Raw genomic sequence first — 17,744 nt, forward strand, 5'->3', positions numbered from 1 at the left:
TTCTGATTGTGATGATGTTGCTGTTGCTTGTTTTGTGATGCTGTTGTCTGTCAAGTTAAATACTATACCCAAAAGCATACACATGCTGAAGTTCAATTGTTTGTTTTCAAATAAAGTAAAAGAAAAATCAAGAATATATTTGGAGCAGCCCTGGTGTCTATGACAGTATTGGTGGAAATGTAAAATGCAATGTTAAATAGACTTTCAATGATTTGACAAATACCTGTTAAACAAAACTGTTTTTAAACTGCAAAAAAATGCTCTTCTTCTTACTTAGTCATTTTTTCTTACTAAATTCTTAAATCAAGATGCATTTACTAGATGCTTAAACATAAATTCAAAATGAAGTGAGATTTTGCTTAAAACAAACTAAATTATTTGCCAATGGGGTAAGAAAAATAATCTCATTTCTGGCATTGTAGATGTGTCCCAATATTGGGCAAGCTTAACTAGCTAACTAAATGTAGCTAGATATAATGGAATTCTCAAGTTTTTTTTTTCACATTTGGTTCACACAAAACTAAATCAGCCCACTATCATCTCAAATATATTGCAAAAATAAGATATTTTGATTCCAGTCAAGACTTAGAGAAACGTGTTCATGCTTTCATCACCAGCAGGAAATTGTAATGGACTCCTAAATGACAATAAGAGAGCTGCAGATCATACAGAATGTTGCTGCCAGGATTCTGAGCAGAACCAGAAAATATGAACATATCACACCAGTACTCAGATCTGCAAAGAACCCTACATCATTTATAGTTGATTAATTTATAATGGACGCACTAAAAACATTTTATGTTACAGCAACATGGATTACATTTGAAACATTAATTTCCTTGTAAACTAATGTTAGGTTCCCCACATTAAGTTAAAAAGGAAATTAATGTAAAGTTATGCAATGTTTCTGTAACCAAAAAATGTGTGTCTCCATTATGACAAATCGGGTCACAATTAGAGCTAAACCTTTATTCACTATAGGGCCCAGGTCAGGAAGCAGACAGAATTGCTTAACGACCATCTGCTAGCTGTCTCATGTCACCGAAGTCAGCTTAATCCCAACACATAGAGTATGGTATGTCAAAGCAGCCAATATTAAAAATAAATACATAAATAAATATACAAAGCAAAAAATAGGCAAAAACAAATAAATATTCATAGAAAAGCAAAAAACGTCTCGGTTACGTCTGTAACCTTAGTTCCCGGAATTGGGAACGAGAAGCTGCGTCACCGCTCTGGGAACGCCTCTGTGTGATTGCGTCGTGAAGCACGTATGTCATCAGTCCAATAGAGAGACGGAACGTCATAGGCAGGTGACGTCACTGACCCGGAAACTATAAAGCCCACTGGCAAACACACGCCTTTAGCTTCTGTAAAAGACTGAAACAAGGCGCTTGCAGGCATACAGGGAGTATAGCCGGGTGACGCAGCGTCTCGTTCCCAATTCCGGGAACTAAGGTTACAGACGTAACCGAGACGTTCCGTTCATAGGGAACTTCCGCTGCGTCACCACTCTGGGAACGAGAATACCCACGTCCCCATAGGAGCCGAATACCCGCCTGTGCATGCTAAGAGGCGAGCACCCGAGCCCCCGGAGTAGCATTAATGTCTAGTTCATAGAACCGGACGAAAGTGTGCGGTGAGGACCAGCCTGCCGCATCGCAGACATCCTGCAGGGAGGTCCCTGCCAACAGTGCCTGAGAGGCGGCCATACTCCTAGTGGAGTGGGACCGGACAGCTAAAGGAGACGGCTGTCCGGACGCCACATATGCCTCGACCACCCACTTGCTCATCCTCTGCTTTGACACTGAAACACTGAAACGAACAGTTGTTCAGATTTTCTCCACAGGGCAGCTCTGTGGACATAAGTGTCAAGTGCACGAACGGGACAAAGCAGATTAAATTTTTCCAAGGCTGACGTCGCAAAAGGAGGAGGACAGAATGCCTGATGCACCACAGGTCTCACTGGATTGGTGGGAACCTTAGGAATATAGCCGGGTCTCGGGTACAAAAAGGCCTTGGCTATACCCGGAGCAAATTCCAAGCACTAGGGCGCCACAGAGAGGGCTTGCAAATCTCCTATTCTTTTCAAGGAAGAAATAGCCAGCAAGAAAACCGTTTTTAAAGTGAGAAACTTCTCGGAAACTTCCTTGAGGGCTTGGCCCTGAGGGACAATAGATAGGTCCCAGGCCGGCACCCTGGTGCATGTCGAAGGCCTCAACCTCAGGGTTCCACGAAGGAAACGAGTTACTAAAGGGTGTTGCCCCAATGAAACACCACCCCAAGGAGTGTGGTAAGCAGCTATGGCCGCCACATACACCTTTAATGTGGATGGGGCTAACTCAGCAGAGAATCTGTCCTGCAGGAATTCCAGCACTGCGCTCACAGGGCAGTTAACTGGATCCCACAGGCAAGCTCTACACCACAACGTGGGGCCTCCACTTCAAAGTGTACAGTTTCCTCGTGGAGGAAGCTCTAAAGTGTAGAATGGTCTCAACAACCTCGGTCTAGAGACCTGAACTTATGAGCTGGGCCCCCTCAGAGGCCAAGCCCACAGTTTCCACAACTCTGGGCGAGGGTGCACGAAGACCCCAATAGGGAGGCGACAGGGAGAACCATAGCCAACAATGAGAGTTTTTGTGCGTGGCAAACAGGTCTACGTGAGCCCTGCCATATTTCTCCCAAAGGAGCTCCACCACCTCGGTTTGGAGTCTCCACTCCCTGGGCCTCAGCCCCTGTCTTAACAGGATGTCTGCTTCCACATTCTGGCTCCCTGGGATGTACATTGCCCTGACCGATAGGAACTTTCCCTGAGCCCACAGGAGGATAAGGCGTGCCGACTTGTATAAGCGACGAGATCTTAGACCCCCCTGATGATTTATATAGAAGACCACCGATGTGCTGTCTGTGCGAACAAGCACATGACAGCCCCTGAGATATGGCAGGAAGTGCTTCAGAGCCTGAAACACTGTTATTATTTCCAGGCAATTTATGTAACATGAATGCTGGTGTTCCTACCACAGGCCCTGGGCCGAACGACCACTTATATGACCCCTCATCTGGGGTCAGAGACGCGGATGCCCCCAGCAACGAAACTTGGGCCAGAAACCAAGGGTCCTTCCACATGGCCAAGGTGCGGAGACACCGCCGCGTTGCCTTGATCACGCGAAAAGGGTTCCCTTTGGGGAAAAGCCCTTGGTTTTGAGCCACCACTGCAAAGGTCTCATGTACAGCAGACCCGAAGGAATTACTTTGGATGCTGCTGCCATCAGACCTAACAGCCTCTGAAAGTTTTACAGTGAGTGGCTAGTCTAGTTTCACCCCTTTCATGGCTGAGAGGATCAACCCTATGCGAGGCTGAGACAGACGAGCCCGCATAGAGACTGAATCCCAGTTCACTACTAGATACGTTATTTTCTGCACCGGAGAAATAACGCTCTACTTGGAATTGAGTCTCAGCCCCAACTTCCTCTTGTGCACGAGAACAACATCTCGATGTTGAGCTGCGAGACGAGCTGAATGTGCTAGGATCAGCCAGTCGTCGACGTGCGGGGTGAAAGGGCTAGACCGAAGGGAAGCACCCGATATTGGTACACTTCTCCCCTGAAAGCGAACCTCAGGAACTTCCTGTGCAGCGGAAGGATGAAAATATGAAAATAAGCATCTTTGAGATCTATCGTGACAAACCAATCCTCTGACCTGATCTGAGACACGATCTGTTTGAGTGTAAGCATCCTGAACTTGAGCCTTGCCACTGCTCAGTTCAGAACGCGAAGATCTAAGATGGGGCACAGCCCTCCATCCATCTTTGGCACGATGAAGTACCGGCTGTAAAAGCCTGACTCCCTCTCTGGGGGGGAACCCTCTCTATCACCCCTTTTGCAGCAGAGCCTGTACTTCTTGAGTCATTACCAGAGCCTGCTCGGGGCCCACCAACGTAGGGAGGACCCCATTAAAAACTGAGAGGACGACACCTGAACTGAATGGCGTACCCAATTCTTATGCACCGAAGGACCCATCGAGATATATGTGGCATATTCTCCCACTCCGACACAAAATCTACTAAGGGTACCCGCCTCTCGAGGCTGGTCTCTGATGTATTCTGGACTGTGAGTGCAGCGCCCTGAAACGGCGAACCGGCAGGGGACAACTGGCCCAGCAGTGCATCCTTTGGATGACCCGCGAGGGCCCTCCACGCCTCGGAGCTCGGGCGGGGTTGGCGGAACGACCCTGTGAGGGCACCGTTGACACACGGGTAACGTATGCTGTGGTAAACACCGTCCGCCTGCGGAGGGGATCACCCTCACCGTCCTGGGCCCGGAGGCGTCAGGACTTCTTAGATGCAGCCTTCCTCAAAATAATAACTGTCCTCAAATCAGCTTTCTTGGAAGGCTGCACCTGAGAGCGCCGACGACCGGCCCACCCTTTTTGCGGTGGTGTGCGGGTGGCGACGCTCTGTTTACTGCTGTTCTCTATGTGAGGAGCTTGTACTCTGCGCTTGCTGCTCCCGCCCAGCAGCAGACGAGACCTGGGGCTTACAGGGGAGAAACTGCTTGAGCACCGCAGATTGCTTCTTTGCCTCCAGGAACCTGTCGGTAACCGTGGTGACAGTGTCACTGAACAGGCCTCCCGGAGACAACGGCGTATCAAGCAGAAAACTCTTATCCCTTTCTTTAATCTCTGTGAGATTGAGCCATAAATGCCTCTCCGTGGCCACCAGGGCTGCCATAGAATGGCCAACGCATCTGGCCGACTCCTTCAAGATCAGCGGTCAAATGGAGCTCGTTAATCATATCAGCCCCGATCTCATGGCTCTCGCCCAGGTCTCTTAGCAGGTCAGCCTGGTATGCCTACACGATGGACATAGTGTGCAGACATGCAGCGGCCTGACCTGCTGCCGAGTACGCTTTGCAACTTTGAGAGGTTTAGTGGGCAAAGATGGAGCTTTTATGGCCGATGCCGAATCAGGCGAGAGATGGCTCGCGAGGGCGGAGCCTGTCTCAAACCCCTCAGTCAGATCCAATTGCAATCCCCACGATATGAGCCACCGCTGAGCCTCGGCAACAGCGGGACCCGAGGCAGCGCCTCACAATGCTCGCAGCCGGCACCCTCGAGTGCTCTCCCAAACAAACAACACACATCTTTTTTTACATCTTGCTCTCCCTGGGAATCGAACCTATGACCTTTGCGTTGCTAGCGTAATGCTCTACTGTTTGAGCTATAGGAAAGCCTATTTCCACATTTATTCCTTTCTAGGGGCAACCTTATTAAAAATATGAATATCACAACACTGTGGCCTCAACGCTTTGCTCTCGCCTACTCTGAGCTCGATTGCTATGTTTGAGGTAAAGTGGCTGCCCGCCCCCTCATTACCCTATGCTTAAATAAATGTATAAATAAATAAATTTAGAAATAAATAAATGTATAAATAAATAAATTTAGAAATAAATAAATGCAGAAATAAATAAATACATATAGAAATAAATTAATGTAGAAAGGAATAAATGTGGAAATAAATAAATGTATGAATAAATAAAAGAATAAATAAATATATGGAAATATATATATATATATATATATATATATATATATATATATATATATATATATGGAAATAAATGTATAAATAATTATTCAGTTTTTTTTTTCTTTTCTATGTATAATTATGTATATATTTATTATTTTTGCTTTTTTGCATTTCTTTGTACATTTATTTATGTATTTATTTTTAATATTGGCAGCTTTGACATTCCATAATATAAACTCTTTTACCTAGATATTATCATATAAAGACTGTATCTGCTCCCCAAATTAGTAAATACAAAAAAAAAAAAAAAACAACAACATAAAAACCATTGAACAGTAAACATTTAACTAATGCCCAACAAATAAATAACATAATGCAGATTAACAAATGATAAAGACTTTTTTAAAAAAAAATGTGCTGAATACTAATTGTTGGGGATTTTTTTTTTTTTTTTGAAAGGGGGAGGAGCCTATTTTTTTTGCTTTCCATTTATTGTATGAAAAATTTTGGTGTTAGCATAACCTATATGGTTAAGGTTTTAACAAATATAAACTAAATAACCAGCTGAATAAATCACATTTTACTCAGTTGTTAAAGTGTAACGTGAAAAACAATCTGTGATGTGAAAATGGGCCTGAGTATAAATGGAGAAAGAAAAAAAAAAGATTAGGATGTCAAAATTCTCAGGGGAGAGAGTAGACCTCTCATGCCTGTTTAACATATATTCATTATTGTTATTTAAAATCCAAAAAAATGGTATGGCTTTTCATCATTGCAATTCTCTTTGTAGGCCTATGCACTTTTATAGATATCATGTTTAAACACTACATTCAAACAATGTTTACATTGTTTACAACTTACAATAGACAAACACAGCCAACTCGTTTTTTTCATTATTATTTTTTTATTTTTATTTTTTTAAATAAATCCTGCAGGTCATAAAGAACTTTGTTTTTCCACCTCCAAGAAAGGAATACTCTTCATTATTTCACTTATTTCACAGAGTACACTTTACATTATACACAATTACTAAAGTTTTGCATAAATACATGTTAGTTTTAATGCACACAGTGTACTGTCCCTTTAATTCAGCGCGTTCAGCACAGCAAAATAGACTCGGTGCAGAAACGATCGCAGCACTTCGCTCTGACGGGCCGACGCTGTGTGCAATGTGAAAACTGTAATCTGTTAACATGAGTACGGAATAAACACGCACCACAAACAGACTAGGCTGTGTGTGAAACGGGCATCAGCAGGTGTTGCTTCAGATAGCCATGCTCGATGATGTATTGCTACTTTCATACGGCTCTCTCATGCTGCTACACTAACGTTACCTACTGTTACAGTTTTGTCCACCATCCTTCTTCTGTCATCATTATATTTCACCGGTAAGTCTCTCATGCGATGTGAATGATGCGGGAAGCTTTTTAAGTTCTTCTGCGCCTCCGCTAACCATTGTTATTGACTGATTATATGCCTTCACGTGAGCGACTGCTGTGTGTAGTTTCACTGAAACTCGGCATTGAGTTTAAAGAAACAAAATTACTTAAAAACTAATATCGGCAAATGAAACGGTCTTTTACTCTGCAATCGCTAAACAATTAAGATTAATCCGCAAGTTAAAAAAAGCATTTAGAGACATTCTAAACTCTGTTGACGGGGAAGGCACGAAGGTTTTGCGGTCAAGTTGAGGTTTCTATTGCTGTCTGAATCGGACTTCCCGCTTCACACTGGCTTTTGAGCATATGCGTCCGGTTGCGGAGTTGCAACTACAGAGCTTTCTAAATAAAAAACAGATTTTTGAGGTGTTCCAATCAGGTTTTAGGAAATACCACTCCACAGAATAGCTCTGTTAAAAAAATGGAAATTATATTTAATGACTCTGGACTCTGGCTAGTGCTGTTGGATATGAGTGCGGCATTTGACACAATTGACCACTCTGTTTTCATCTCACGTTTTAGAGCACTAGGTGGGCATTCAGGGAAATGCCTTTAAATGGTTCCAATCCTATTTGATTGGTAGAGGATTCTCTGTTACGATGAATCTACTTCCAATGCGGCTCCTCTTATGTGTGGTGTCCCTCAAGGTTCTATTCTTGCTCCGGTTTTGTTCTCCTTGTATATGCTCCCCCTAGGGGCGATTTTTAGAAAACATGGCATCTCCTTTCATTGCTACGCAGATGATACGCAAATGTATCTACCTCTGGAAACGAATAACGTGGGTGTGGATGCCCTGTTGGCTTGTCTAGTGGATGTAAAGGCCTGGATGTCCATGTATTTTCTTCACCTTAATGAAGGCAAAACAGAGATTATAATTTCCACAGAAGCTGCTAGCTCCCCTAGTGCAAATTTTGTTGTTGATTTGTGCTGTGTCTGGTCTGTTTTGTGTCCTAATTCATGTTTTATATGGTGCTATATTTTGCTGATATTTGATATAATATACAGCACCTTGGTCAATATTTGTTGTTTTTAATGGTGCTATATAGATAAAGCTGAGTTGAGAGTTAAGTTGAGGAAACAAACACAACCCTAGTTATTTATCCAATACAGTGGCTAAATTAACCAAAAACAAAGCTTCAACTTCTGATGTTTGTAAATAGCACAGCAGTAATGACTATATGAACTTCTTTACTAGTAAGATTCATATTAAGAATAAAATTGTACCTTAAAAATTAATTGGGTTGTTTAAATCATTATATTGGGTTTAGTTTAATTCATGTTGTGGTAAAAAGAGAAGAATAAGAAATAAGGAAGTAGATGTGAAGACACCAATAACCTGTTTAGAATGTTTTCATGTGTCTCATGCAGAGTTGTATGTATGTGTTAGTTAGGAAGTTATGGTGTGCCGCTGTTCATGTAATGTCGATGCTTCTGATTAAAGAAATGAATGTAAATCACCACCATTGTAACCCGTGTTTATTTGATGTCATCACCGCCGAAGAGACTGGAGTACATAAGACAAGAAATAATGGGTTACAAACTTATACCCATGCAGCCATCTACTACAGAATTACATCAGATAGAGCATTGTAGTGTCACTGAGGAAAATGTACACTCATTAACTGCCATAGGAGGAGAAGAATTGGCTAAACTTGTTAAATCATCAAAATCAAAAACATGTATGTTGTACCCTATACCGACTAGGCTATTAAAAGAGATACTTCCAGAGGTCATAGATACTCTTCTTAAAGGGGGGGTGAAACACTCAGTTTCAGTCAATCTCATGTCAATCTTGAGTACCTATAGAGTAGTATTGCATCCTTCATATCTCCGAAAAGTCTTTAGTTTTATCATATTTATAAAAGAAATATGGGCTGTACCGAGTCTTTCCGGAAAAAACCGAGCGCCTGGAGGCGTATCGTGTGGGCGGAGCTAAAGAATGACAAGCGCGCAAAGCGGTGCCGTCCTCAAGCGTGGAGAAACCCATCTATCTCAGCTAATACAGATAATGATCCACAATCAAATCTGAGGCTGAAATAAATTGAACAGGAGAAACGGCAACATCAGGATGTCCGTCTCTGTGGTATGTACTGTATTTAGGGGCCTTTGTGTGCAGTTTATGAGGACATGATTCGGTTTATGGACTATTGTATGTGACTAGACCTTAGAGGTAGCAAGCAAAACGGTTTTGCACGTCAGAGTCAGAATAGTGTAACGTTATACAGAACAACAATGGAGTAACCGTTAGCGCATTTGAATGACGAAGCACGCGATCGTATCGTTTACTGATGTTTACTCATGCGACGGTAGCCAATAGCAGAGACATTTGAAGTTGATTTACTCACCGGCATCTTCCAAAGCAGGACAGCCCATACAAGGACCTTCCGCTCTATTTAACGTCAAGTAGACCCATACTCGAAAAAAACTCGCCGAAACTTGTGAGAAACCGGAAGGAGTATTTTTAACACAGAAATACTCCATCAAACGTCCAACATTAGTTTTTGAAACTTTGTCTATGTTTAGGATGGGAATCCAAGTCTTTAAAGGTGTAAAAAGCTCAGTATGCATGAAACAGCATTTCACCCCCCTTTAATTCATCCTTCACATTAGGATATGTACCAGAAACTTTTAAGTTGGCTATAATTAAACAGCGTATTAAAAAAACTCAACTTAATCCTACAGAATTAGTCAATTAAAGTCCAATCTCAAATCTACCGTTCCTGTCAAAAATACTCAAAAAGGCAGTGTCTTCACAGTTATGTTCCTTTTTAAAAAGAAATGGTATCTGTGAGGATTTCCAGTCAAGATTCAGATAGTGTAATAGTACTGAGACTGCTCTTAGCAGAGTTACAATTGATTTACTCTTATCTGATCGTGGTTGTATCTCACTATTAGTGTTACTCGATCTTTAGCGCTGCATTCAACACTATTAACCAAAACATTCTTCTGAATAGACTTGAAAATTATGTTGGCATTAGTGGAATTGCATTTTGCATGGTTTAAACCCTACTTATCTGACCGTTATTTTTTTGTGATTGCAGTAAATGAAGAGATGTCACACCGGTCACAAGTTCAGTATGGGGTACCACGAGGCTAAGTATTAGGACCTTTGCTTTTCACCCTGTATATGCTACAACTGGGAGATATCATTAGAAAGCATGGCATTAGTATTCATTGTTATTCTGTCGATACTCAGCTCTATATTTATTCGTGCCCTGACTGAACTTACCAATTCACAAGAATAACGTACTGCATAGCTGATAAAAAAAATATTGGATGAATAGTAATTTCCTGCAACTTAATTCAGAAATGTTTTTTATTTTTTTATTATTAAAATCTTAAAATCATACATTTTAAAATCGTACTTATTCCTTACAACCCTCTAAATGGTTTAGCTTCCCAGTACTTGAATGAGCTCTTACAACATTATACTCCATCACGTCTATTGCGGTCTCAAAATTCTGGCCGGTTGATATTACCTAGAATATCAAAATCAGCTGCAGGCGGTCAATCCTTTTCCTATTTAGTACCTAAACTCTGAAACGGTCTTCCTAGCATTTTTCGGGAAGCAAACACAATCTGTCAGTTTAAATCTAGACTAAAAACGTGTCTCTTTACTATGGCATACTGTAGGGGAAAAATTTACTTAAGAATAGTTTGCAGTTTTAACAGCAGAAGCCAGCTTCAAGTCTCACAGGCCTTGAGGCCGTGCTCCCTCTCTCACCATCTTGTTGCCCCGCCCTATCACACATACAATTGTCCCAACAGTTATACTGTTATACTCTACCATCTAAATGTCTCAACAGAAATGGAGACTCATCAGACCAGGCAACATTCCTATTCAATAATTGTTTACTCGACACATCATCCTAAATAAACCCGTCTCCAGCGCGATGATTCCGATCCTTAAAATAATCATATTTTTGTGTAATCGATGTGTCATCCCTTTAACAAACAAAAGTCTCTTGCATGATACCCCAAACTTTCAAATATACCGATCTAATTTGATTTCTGACCTCTAAGTTTGCCAGAATAATAATCATACACTGTTTGTTAATAGGCCAGAGGAGAACTGGCACCCGACTGAGCCTGGTTTCTCCAGAGGTTTATTTTTCTCCATCATGCCCTGATGGAGTTTTGGTTCCTTGCCACTGTCATCTATGGCTTGGCTTGCTCAGTTGGGGACACTAAAATTTCAACTAAAGTTTTCAAATAAATATGTGGTCTTCACCTCACAGCTGGTGGAAAATAGGACTCAGCCAGAAATCATGTTCATGGATGCGGTTATTAACATTACCGTAGTTTAAAGCAGAGCAGGACCGGGTGTTGTAGAGCTGAGCATGGCCTCTGGAGCAATTTTTATACAAGCGTACGGCTCGCGAGTACCAGGACTTTTATTATGACGGGACAGGACACAGTCGCCGGGCGCTCGCACTTCCGCTTTTTCCGGTCAGGTAAAGCAGCTCTTTTTATCATATCAGATACATTTAAGTGTGTTTAAAATTATGTTATGACGTTCCTCTGTGCTTTCCTCTGAAACGTCCCGGTCCTTAGTTAAAATGGCAATTTTCTCACAATTTACAAATAGTTGGAAACATTTGGGATATTGTAAGTACTCAACTGAACAAAATAACACTGGCCTAGTGGTTTTTGGATATTTTATTGCAAAAATACTAAATAGTGCATCTTTATATATATATATATATATATATATATATATATATATATATATATATATATATATATATATATATATATGTGTGTTTAAAACATAACAAATATATCAAGCAACAAATCATTGTTAAGGCCAACAAAATTAACTAAACATTCTATAAAACTATAACATAAACATGACAACTTGCCTCAATAAAAATATACAGATAATGTAATTAATAAATTCTATAAAAATACAACATAACATGTGACATCTTTCCCTTACTCTGATATTTATGAAAAATATCACTTTCATTTGAAAATGGTTCAACCTAAAATGTAAAGGACTCGCAGGACTGAGATATGGCTCCTGGATACTTGTGTAGTGTTGTTGTTTTGTTTTTTTTACCAGAAGCTATATTTGGAAAACCTCTATATGTTGTTAAAGTCCTAGGTTTACAGGCTTGATCACGGTTGCTTGGAAACCATGACGTAGCTGTATCACAATATAACATAAAAGGCAGTGTTTCTGTCATATGTTTATCTAGATGAAAGCAACACCTCAGGCTATTTATTATATGACATTTTAAAGTAATCTAATTTGAATTTTAAAACATTAAGAACCTAAAGAAAATCTTATTTTTTAGTTTTTAAGAATGCATGAAACTCTTTTTGTAATTTTGTTAAAACTATACTTTAACTTTCAACACCTGGCTGTTACAGACACTGTCTGCATTTTTCTACCATTTTCCTTCACAGGAGCTTTTTTTCTGTGCATTTATGAGTACATTGAGGCTCTAATTGATTTATTTTTTTCATCTGTACAAATGTTAATTTAAAATATTTGTGTCTGTATGTTAGGAATTGGGTTACTTAAAATGGCAAATGAAAATGTTACTGTAAAAAATGTAGACAGCTTTATAATCACTGGATTTGATCACCTGCAAAACCAAAAGCTCCTCGGATTCCTCATCTTAATAACCTACATGCTCATATTGCTTGGGAACAGCATAAATCTGTGTATCATCTTGACTGACAGACATTTACACAAACCAATGTACATATTAATCTGTAATCTAGCTGTTGTTGATATAATGTACTCCTCTACCTGCAGCACAACCATGATCTCAGTGCTGCTGGCTGAGATTAAAACTGTGTCATACTACTCTTGTTTCTCAAGGACATATCTCTATCATCTTGGTGATTTCACAGAGTGCATGGCTCTGACATTAATGGCAATAGACCGACTTGTTGCAGTTAGGCTTCCTTTAAGGTATCACAGCATTGTAACAAATTCTCGAATCCTTCTGCTTATTTGTGTGACCTGGATCGCTGGTTTTGCTGTTATAGGTTTTTTGACATCAGTGTTAGACAGAGTCCCATACTGTCAGCCTGTTATCAAATATGTGTTTTGTGAGTATGCTTCCATGATCAGAGCTGCTTGTGTTAATCCTGAACCCTATTTTTTCTTACCTGTAATGTTAAGTCTGTGGCCAATGTGTGGACAATTTCCCTTTATTGTGTGCACATATGCTGTTTTGGCATATAGTGTGACCAAACTCTCCAACAACTCGGGCAGAAAGCAAATGATCAACACTTGTTCAAGTCACCTAATTGTTCTGCTCAGTTTTTATGCACCAAAGCTGCTCACTAGCTTACTAACTCGAATAGGAGTTATGTTAAATTTAACAGAACGAAATGCAATTCTGATTGTAGCCTCTATAGTTCCTCCCTTAATAAACCCTACTGTTTATTGCACCAGGACTAAAGAGATCAGGAAACGATTAGCAGATTTATTTTTGCACAAAAAAATTGTACCAAATAATTTAAAGTCAATATCATTAGCTTTATCTTCTTAATTCTGGTTGTGATGATATTGCTGTTGCTTTTTTAACAATGTGTTTTATGATGCTGTTGTTGCTCATGTTAGATAATATACGCTATAGATTACACATGCTTATGTTTAATTGTTTGTTTTCAAAATAAAGTAAAAGACAAATAGACAAAATATTTGGAGCTCTGCTTATCTTTAAAATGACAGTGTTGGTGGAATTTAAATTGTAATGTTAAATAGAAAGGCTGTCTATGAGTTGTCAAATACATGTTTAACACAATTCTTTGTAGATTCTCACAAGGGACTCTTGTGACCCTTTTGAGGGGAAAAAACATTGTAGATGTGTCCCAATATTGGGCAAGCTTAGCTAGCTAACTAAATGTAGCTAAATATAAGATACAACTGAAGTCTGCATTTGGACACAAAGATGAAATTCTTAACTTGAACACATACATTGTGGCTAGGGGTCTAAAAACAAACAAAACAAATCAAGTGAGGAATAATAACAATAAGAGACCTGCAGATCATACCGAATGTTGCTGCCGGGTTTCGGAGCAGAACCAGAAAATATGAACATATCACACCAGTACTCAGAGCTTTACAATGGCTTCCAGTTCAGAATTCATTTTAAAAGTACTATTACTTGTATAACAGGTCACTAATAACATCAGAATCAAGTCACTTAAAAATACCAAAGGTTAACTCTACGCAAGGGGAGTCTGCTAATAATTATTATATCAGACACATCTGGAACTAACTTCTAGAAGAGATCAGATGTGTAACAGTAGTCACATTCAAAGCCAGACTCAAAAAACATCTGTTTACCCATGCACTTACTGAAGGAGCACTGTGCCACTGTACGTCTGACTGACTGCACTTTATCTTATCTATTTACAGTACGGAAAGTATTCAGACCCCCTTAAATGTTTCATTCTTTGTTATATTGCAGCCATTTGCTAAAATCATTTAAGTTATTTTTTTTCTCATTAATGTACACACAGCACCCCACAATAAAAGAAAAGCACAGAATTTTTGACATTTTTGCAGATTTATTAACCCCTTGCATGTCAAATATTGCAGACGGCCCTAGATTACTATTGTTCAACATTCACTGCTCGTTAAAACATAACAGTCTTACTTTATCTGGACAAACTCAGCATCATTAGAGAGATTAAAGACTCGATATTTAACCCTCTATGGTACGCAATATGATTTCAATGAGGAAAAAAAAATATTTGTGGTGTTTTTCCTGCTTAAAATAGGACACTTTAACAATAGCAATAAAAAAAGCATAATTTTTATTTTTATTTATTTTTTTAAAAAGTTTGTTGCCTCAAGACAACATTGTACCACAACGGACAAATTTAAACTTTTTACGTTTTCATGTAGAAAAAATAAATATATTCATTGAAAAATAAATTTCTTTAACCAGAGACCTGAACAAACACATTTATCCAGTTTATAATATATTACAAATTTCATATTTAATAAAAAGTAACATTTCAAATTCAGCTGTTGCTCTCAGGCAACATTGTACCATTGTGGAACACAAGTACTACCAAACCATTACATAAAGCCATCACATCAAGTTATTACATCAAGTTATCACATCAAGTTATCATTACATATTATCATAACCATCTTCATCCTCATCTCTATCTTCGATCTCACCCTCACTCTCTCCCTGCCAGATTGTCACTATGGCCTCATCTTCCTCATCACATGACACATCATCCTCACCCTCATCAGTTGTGTTTTATACCTTTTTTGAGTGCTATAGAAAATATGCAGATCATAATATATGCAGTTATAGTATGTGTATGTGGCAAGGGGGGCGTGGTTCAGCGAGGTCTGCAGCGGGAGAGAGGGCCGCGGGACGAGCGGTAAGTGAGTGGGTTGGACGCAGATTAATAACACCTGTCTCTTGTTCCAGTAATGAGCGCGGAGACGGGATTAAACACCAGCGGAACCGGAGACCAGAGAGAGAGAGAGTCGGACTGTTGGTGCGAGCACACAGAGACTGAGTTTACCCGGAAGCCGGAAGTGCCGCGAACCGGAAGTTATTGTTGCTTATGAGTTTGACTGAGAACACACGAAGAAGTGTGTTATTGACATTGAGAAAGAGAAAATAAAGATACGCATCAACAGTCCAGCCGACCCCTGTGTCCTCTTCCTTCCTTACTATATCGAACTTGTTACACTGGTGCCGAAACCCGGGAAGGAAGTAGGACCGCGCCGCCGCCATGACAACACCAACGCCCTCCGCCTCGCCGTTTGCGGACATCATCACCTCTCTCGCGGCCCTCCATCAGGAACAACACCAGGCCATGCTGGACCTGCGGGCGGACCAGGAGCGCCGCTTCGAGGCCATCGTCCGCGGCCAGCAAGAGGACCGCGAGAGGTTCCGGAGCTGGATCGACCGGGAGGTTCGCGCCGAAGCCGCCGGGCTCGCCAGCGCACCGGTCCACGTGCCCCTACACAAGATGGGGCCACAGGACGATCCCGAGGCCTTCATAGACCTATTTCAGAAGGCCGCAGAGGCCTGCGGGTGGCCCCGGGCACAGCGGCCGGTGCACCTCATTCCTCTGCTGACCGGAGAAGCCCAGGCGGCCGCCCAACAACTGCCGGTGGCGAACCTCCTGGAATATGAAGACCTGAAGAGGGCCATCATCCAGCGGGTCGGCCGGACCCCAGAGCAGCACCGCCAGAGGTTCCGCTCGCTGGAGTGGGGCGAGGCCGGCCGACCCTTCGCGATGGCCCAACAGCTCCGGGACGCGTGCCGCAAATGGCTATTGGCCGGTGGAAGCGACGTGGACCACATCGTCGATCTGGTGGTACTGGAGCAGTTTATCGCTCGGCTACCCAAGAAGACCGCCAAGTGGGTCCAGTGCCACCGGCCCACGTCGCTGGAGACGGCCATCCACCTGGCGGAGGACCATCTGGTGGCGTGCCCGGGGGTCGGCGCACCCCTTTTAACCTCTCGCTCTCTCTCTCCCCCCTCTGTGTCTCCCTCTCCTCCTATCCCTCTCCCCAGGTCCCGTCCTCCAGGCCCTCCTCGCGTTCCCCCCAGAGGCCGGGGTGGGATGGGCCCAGGACCGTCCGGGAGTTCGCGGGCTCCGCCCAGGGGGGCGGGGCCGCTGGGGGCGGGTGGCGACAATGGCTCCGGTTTCTCACCCTCCCCGCGCTCATTTTCCAACCCACTCCCCGCCGCAGGGGTGGCGGGTAAGCCTGGGCTGGCCTGCTGGCGGTGCGGTGATCCGGATCATTTTGTGGACCGATGTCCGAGGATGGACATCGGGACAATGATCCGGATCCCGGACGTCCAGCGGACCACCCCCGATCAAGCAGGAGAGTACCAAATTCCTGTAAGTATCAAGGGGGGTACATATCAGGCCTTGGTGGATTCAGGATGTAACCAAACCTCGATCCATCAAAGCCTGATGCAGCCTGGGGCATTGGATACAAGCCGTATGGTTAAGGTGCGGTGTGTGCACGGGGATGTGGTGGAATATCCGGTTGTCCCAGTCACGATACAGTTTAGGGGGAAAAAGCATAGTGTAGAGGTGGCGGTTAGTCCACACCTCCGGCATCCGCTAATTCTGGGGACAAATTGGCCCGCCTTTTCGGCGTTATTGGGGTCGTTATGCGCGGATGCCGCTTGGGAGAAGAAGGCACGGAGGGGGGCGGCGCGAGTGCAGCTTGGGGAGACTGAGACGGGACCCTTGAGGACAGCTTCAGCGGAACCGAGCGGGGTCGAGAGACTGATTCTCTCGGACCGCGATGACTTTCCGCTGGAGCAGTCACAAGATGAGACCCTCAAAAATGCCTTCCAACAGGTCCGATCGATTGACGGTCAGTCTCTCCAACCTGCCTTGCCTGTCTCGTATCCATATTTTGCCATAATTAAGGATCGGTTGTATCGAGTGACCCAAGACACTCAGACAAAGCTAGATACAACCCAGCTGTTAGTACCAAAGAGCCGCCGGGAAATGCTTTTCCAGGCGGCTCATTCTAACCCAATGGCGGGCCACCTGGGACAGGCGGCCACGCTGAATCGTTTAATGACCCGATTTTTTTGGCCAGGCATTCATGACAATGTGCGCAGGTGGTGCGCGTCTTGTCCGGAATGTCAGTTGGTGAATCCACTGGCCGCCCCAAAAGCGCCATTGCGCCCCCTTCCATTAATGCAGGTCCCCTTCGAGAGAATTGCGATGGACCTCATCGGGCCATTAGAGCGATCCGCACGCGGACATCGTTTTGCGCTAGTTATCGTGGACTACGCAACACGATA

The 17,744-nt window shown here is 42.6% G+C and overlaps 1 protein-coding gene across 1 annotated transcript; it reads left to right on the forward strand.

Moving 5' to 3' along the window:
• Positions 1 to 12,497: 12,497 nt before the first annotated feature.
• On the forward strand, positions 12,498 to 13,478 carry LOC137062896 (olfactory receptor 10G4-like). The gene has a single exon (XM_067433833.1). It carries the CDS (start codon positions 12,498 to 12,500, stop codon positions 13,476 to 13,478), a length of 981 nt encoding a protein of 326 aa, XP_067289934.1.
• The last annotated feature ends 4,266 nt before the right edge of the window (positions 13,479 to 17,744 follow it).

Source organism: Pseudorasbora parva, chromosome 23, assembly GCF_024679245.1.
Source record: "Pseudorasbora parva isolate DD20220531a chromosome 23, ASM2467924v1, whole genome shotgun sequence".
Lineage (NCBI taxonomy): Eukaryota > Metazoa > Chordata > Actinopteri > Cypriniformes > Gobionidae > Pseudorasbora > Pseudorasbora parva.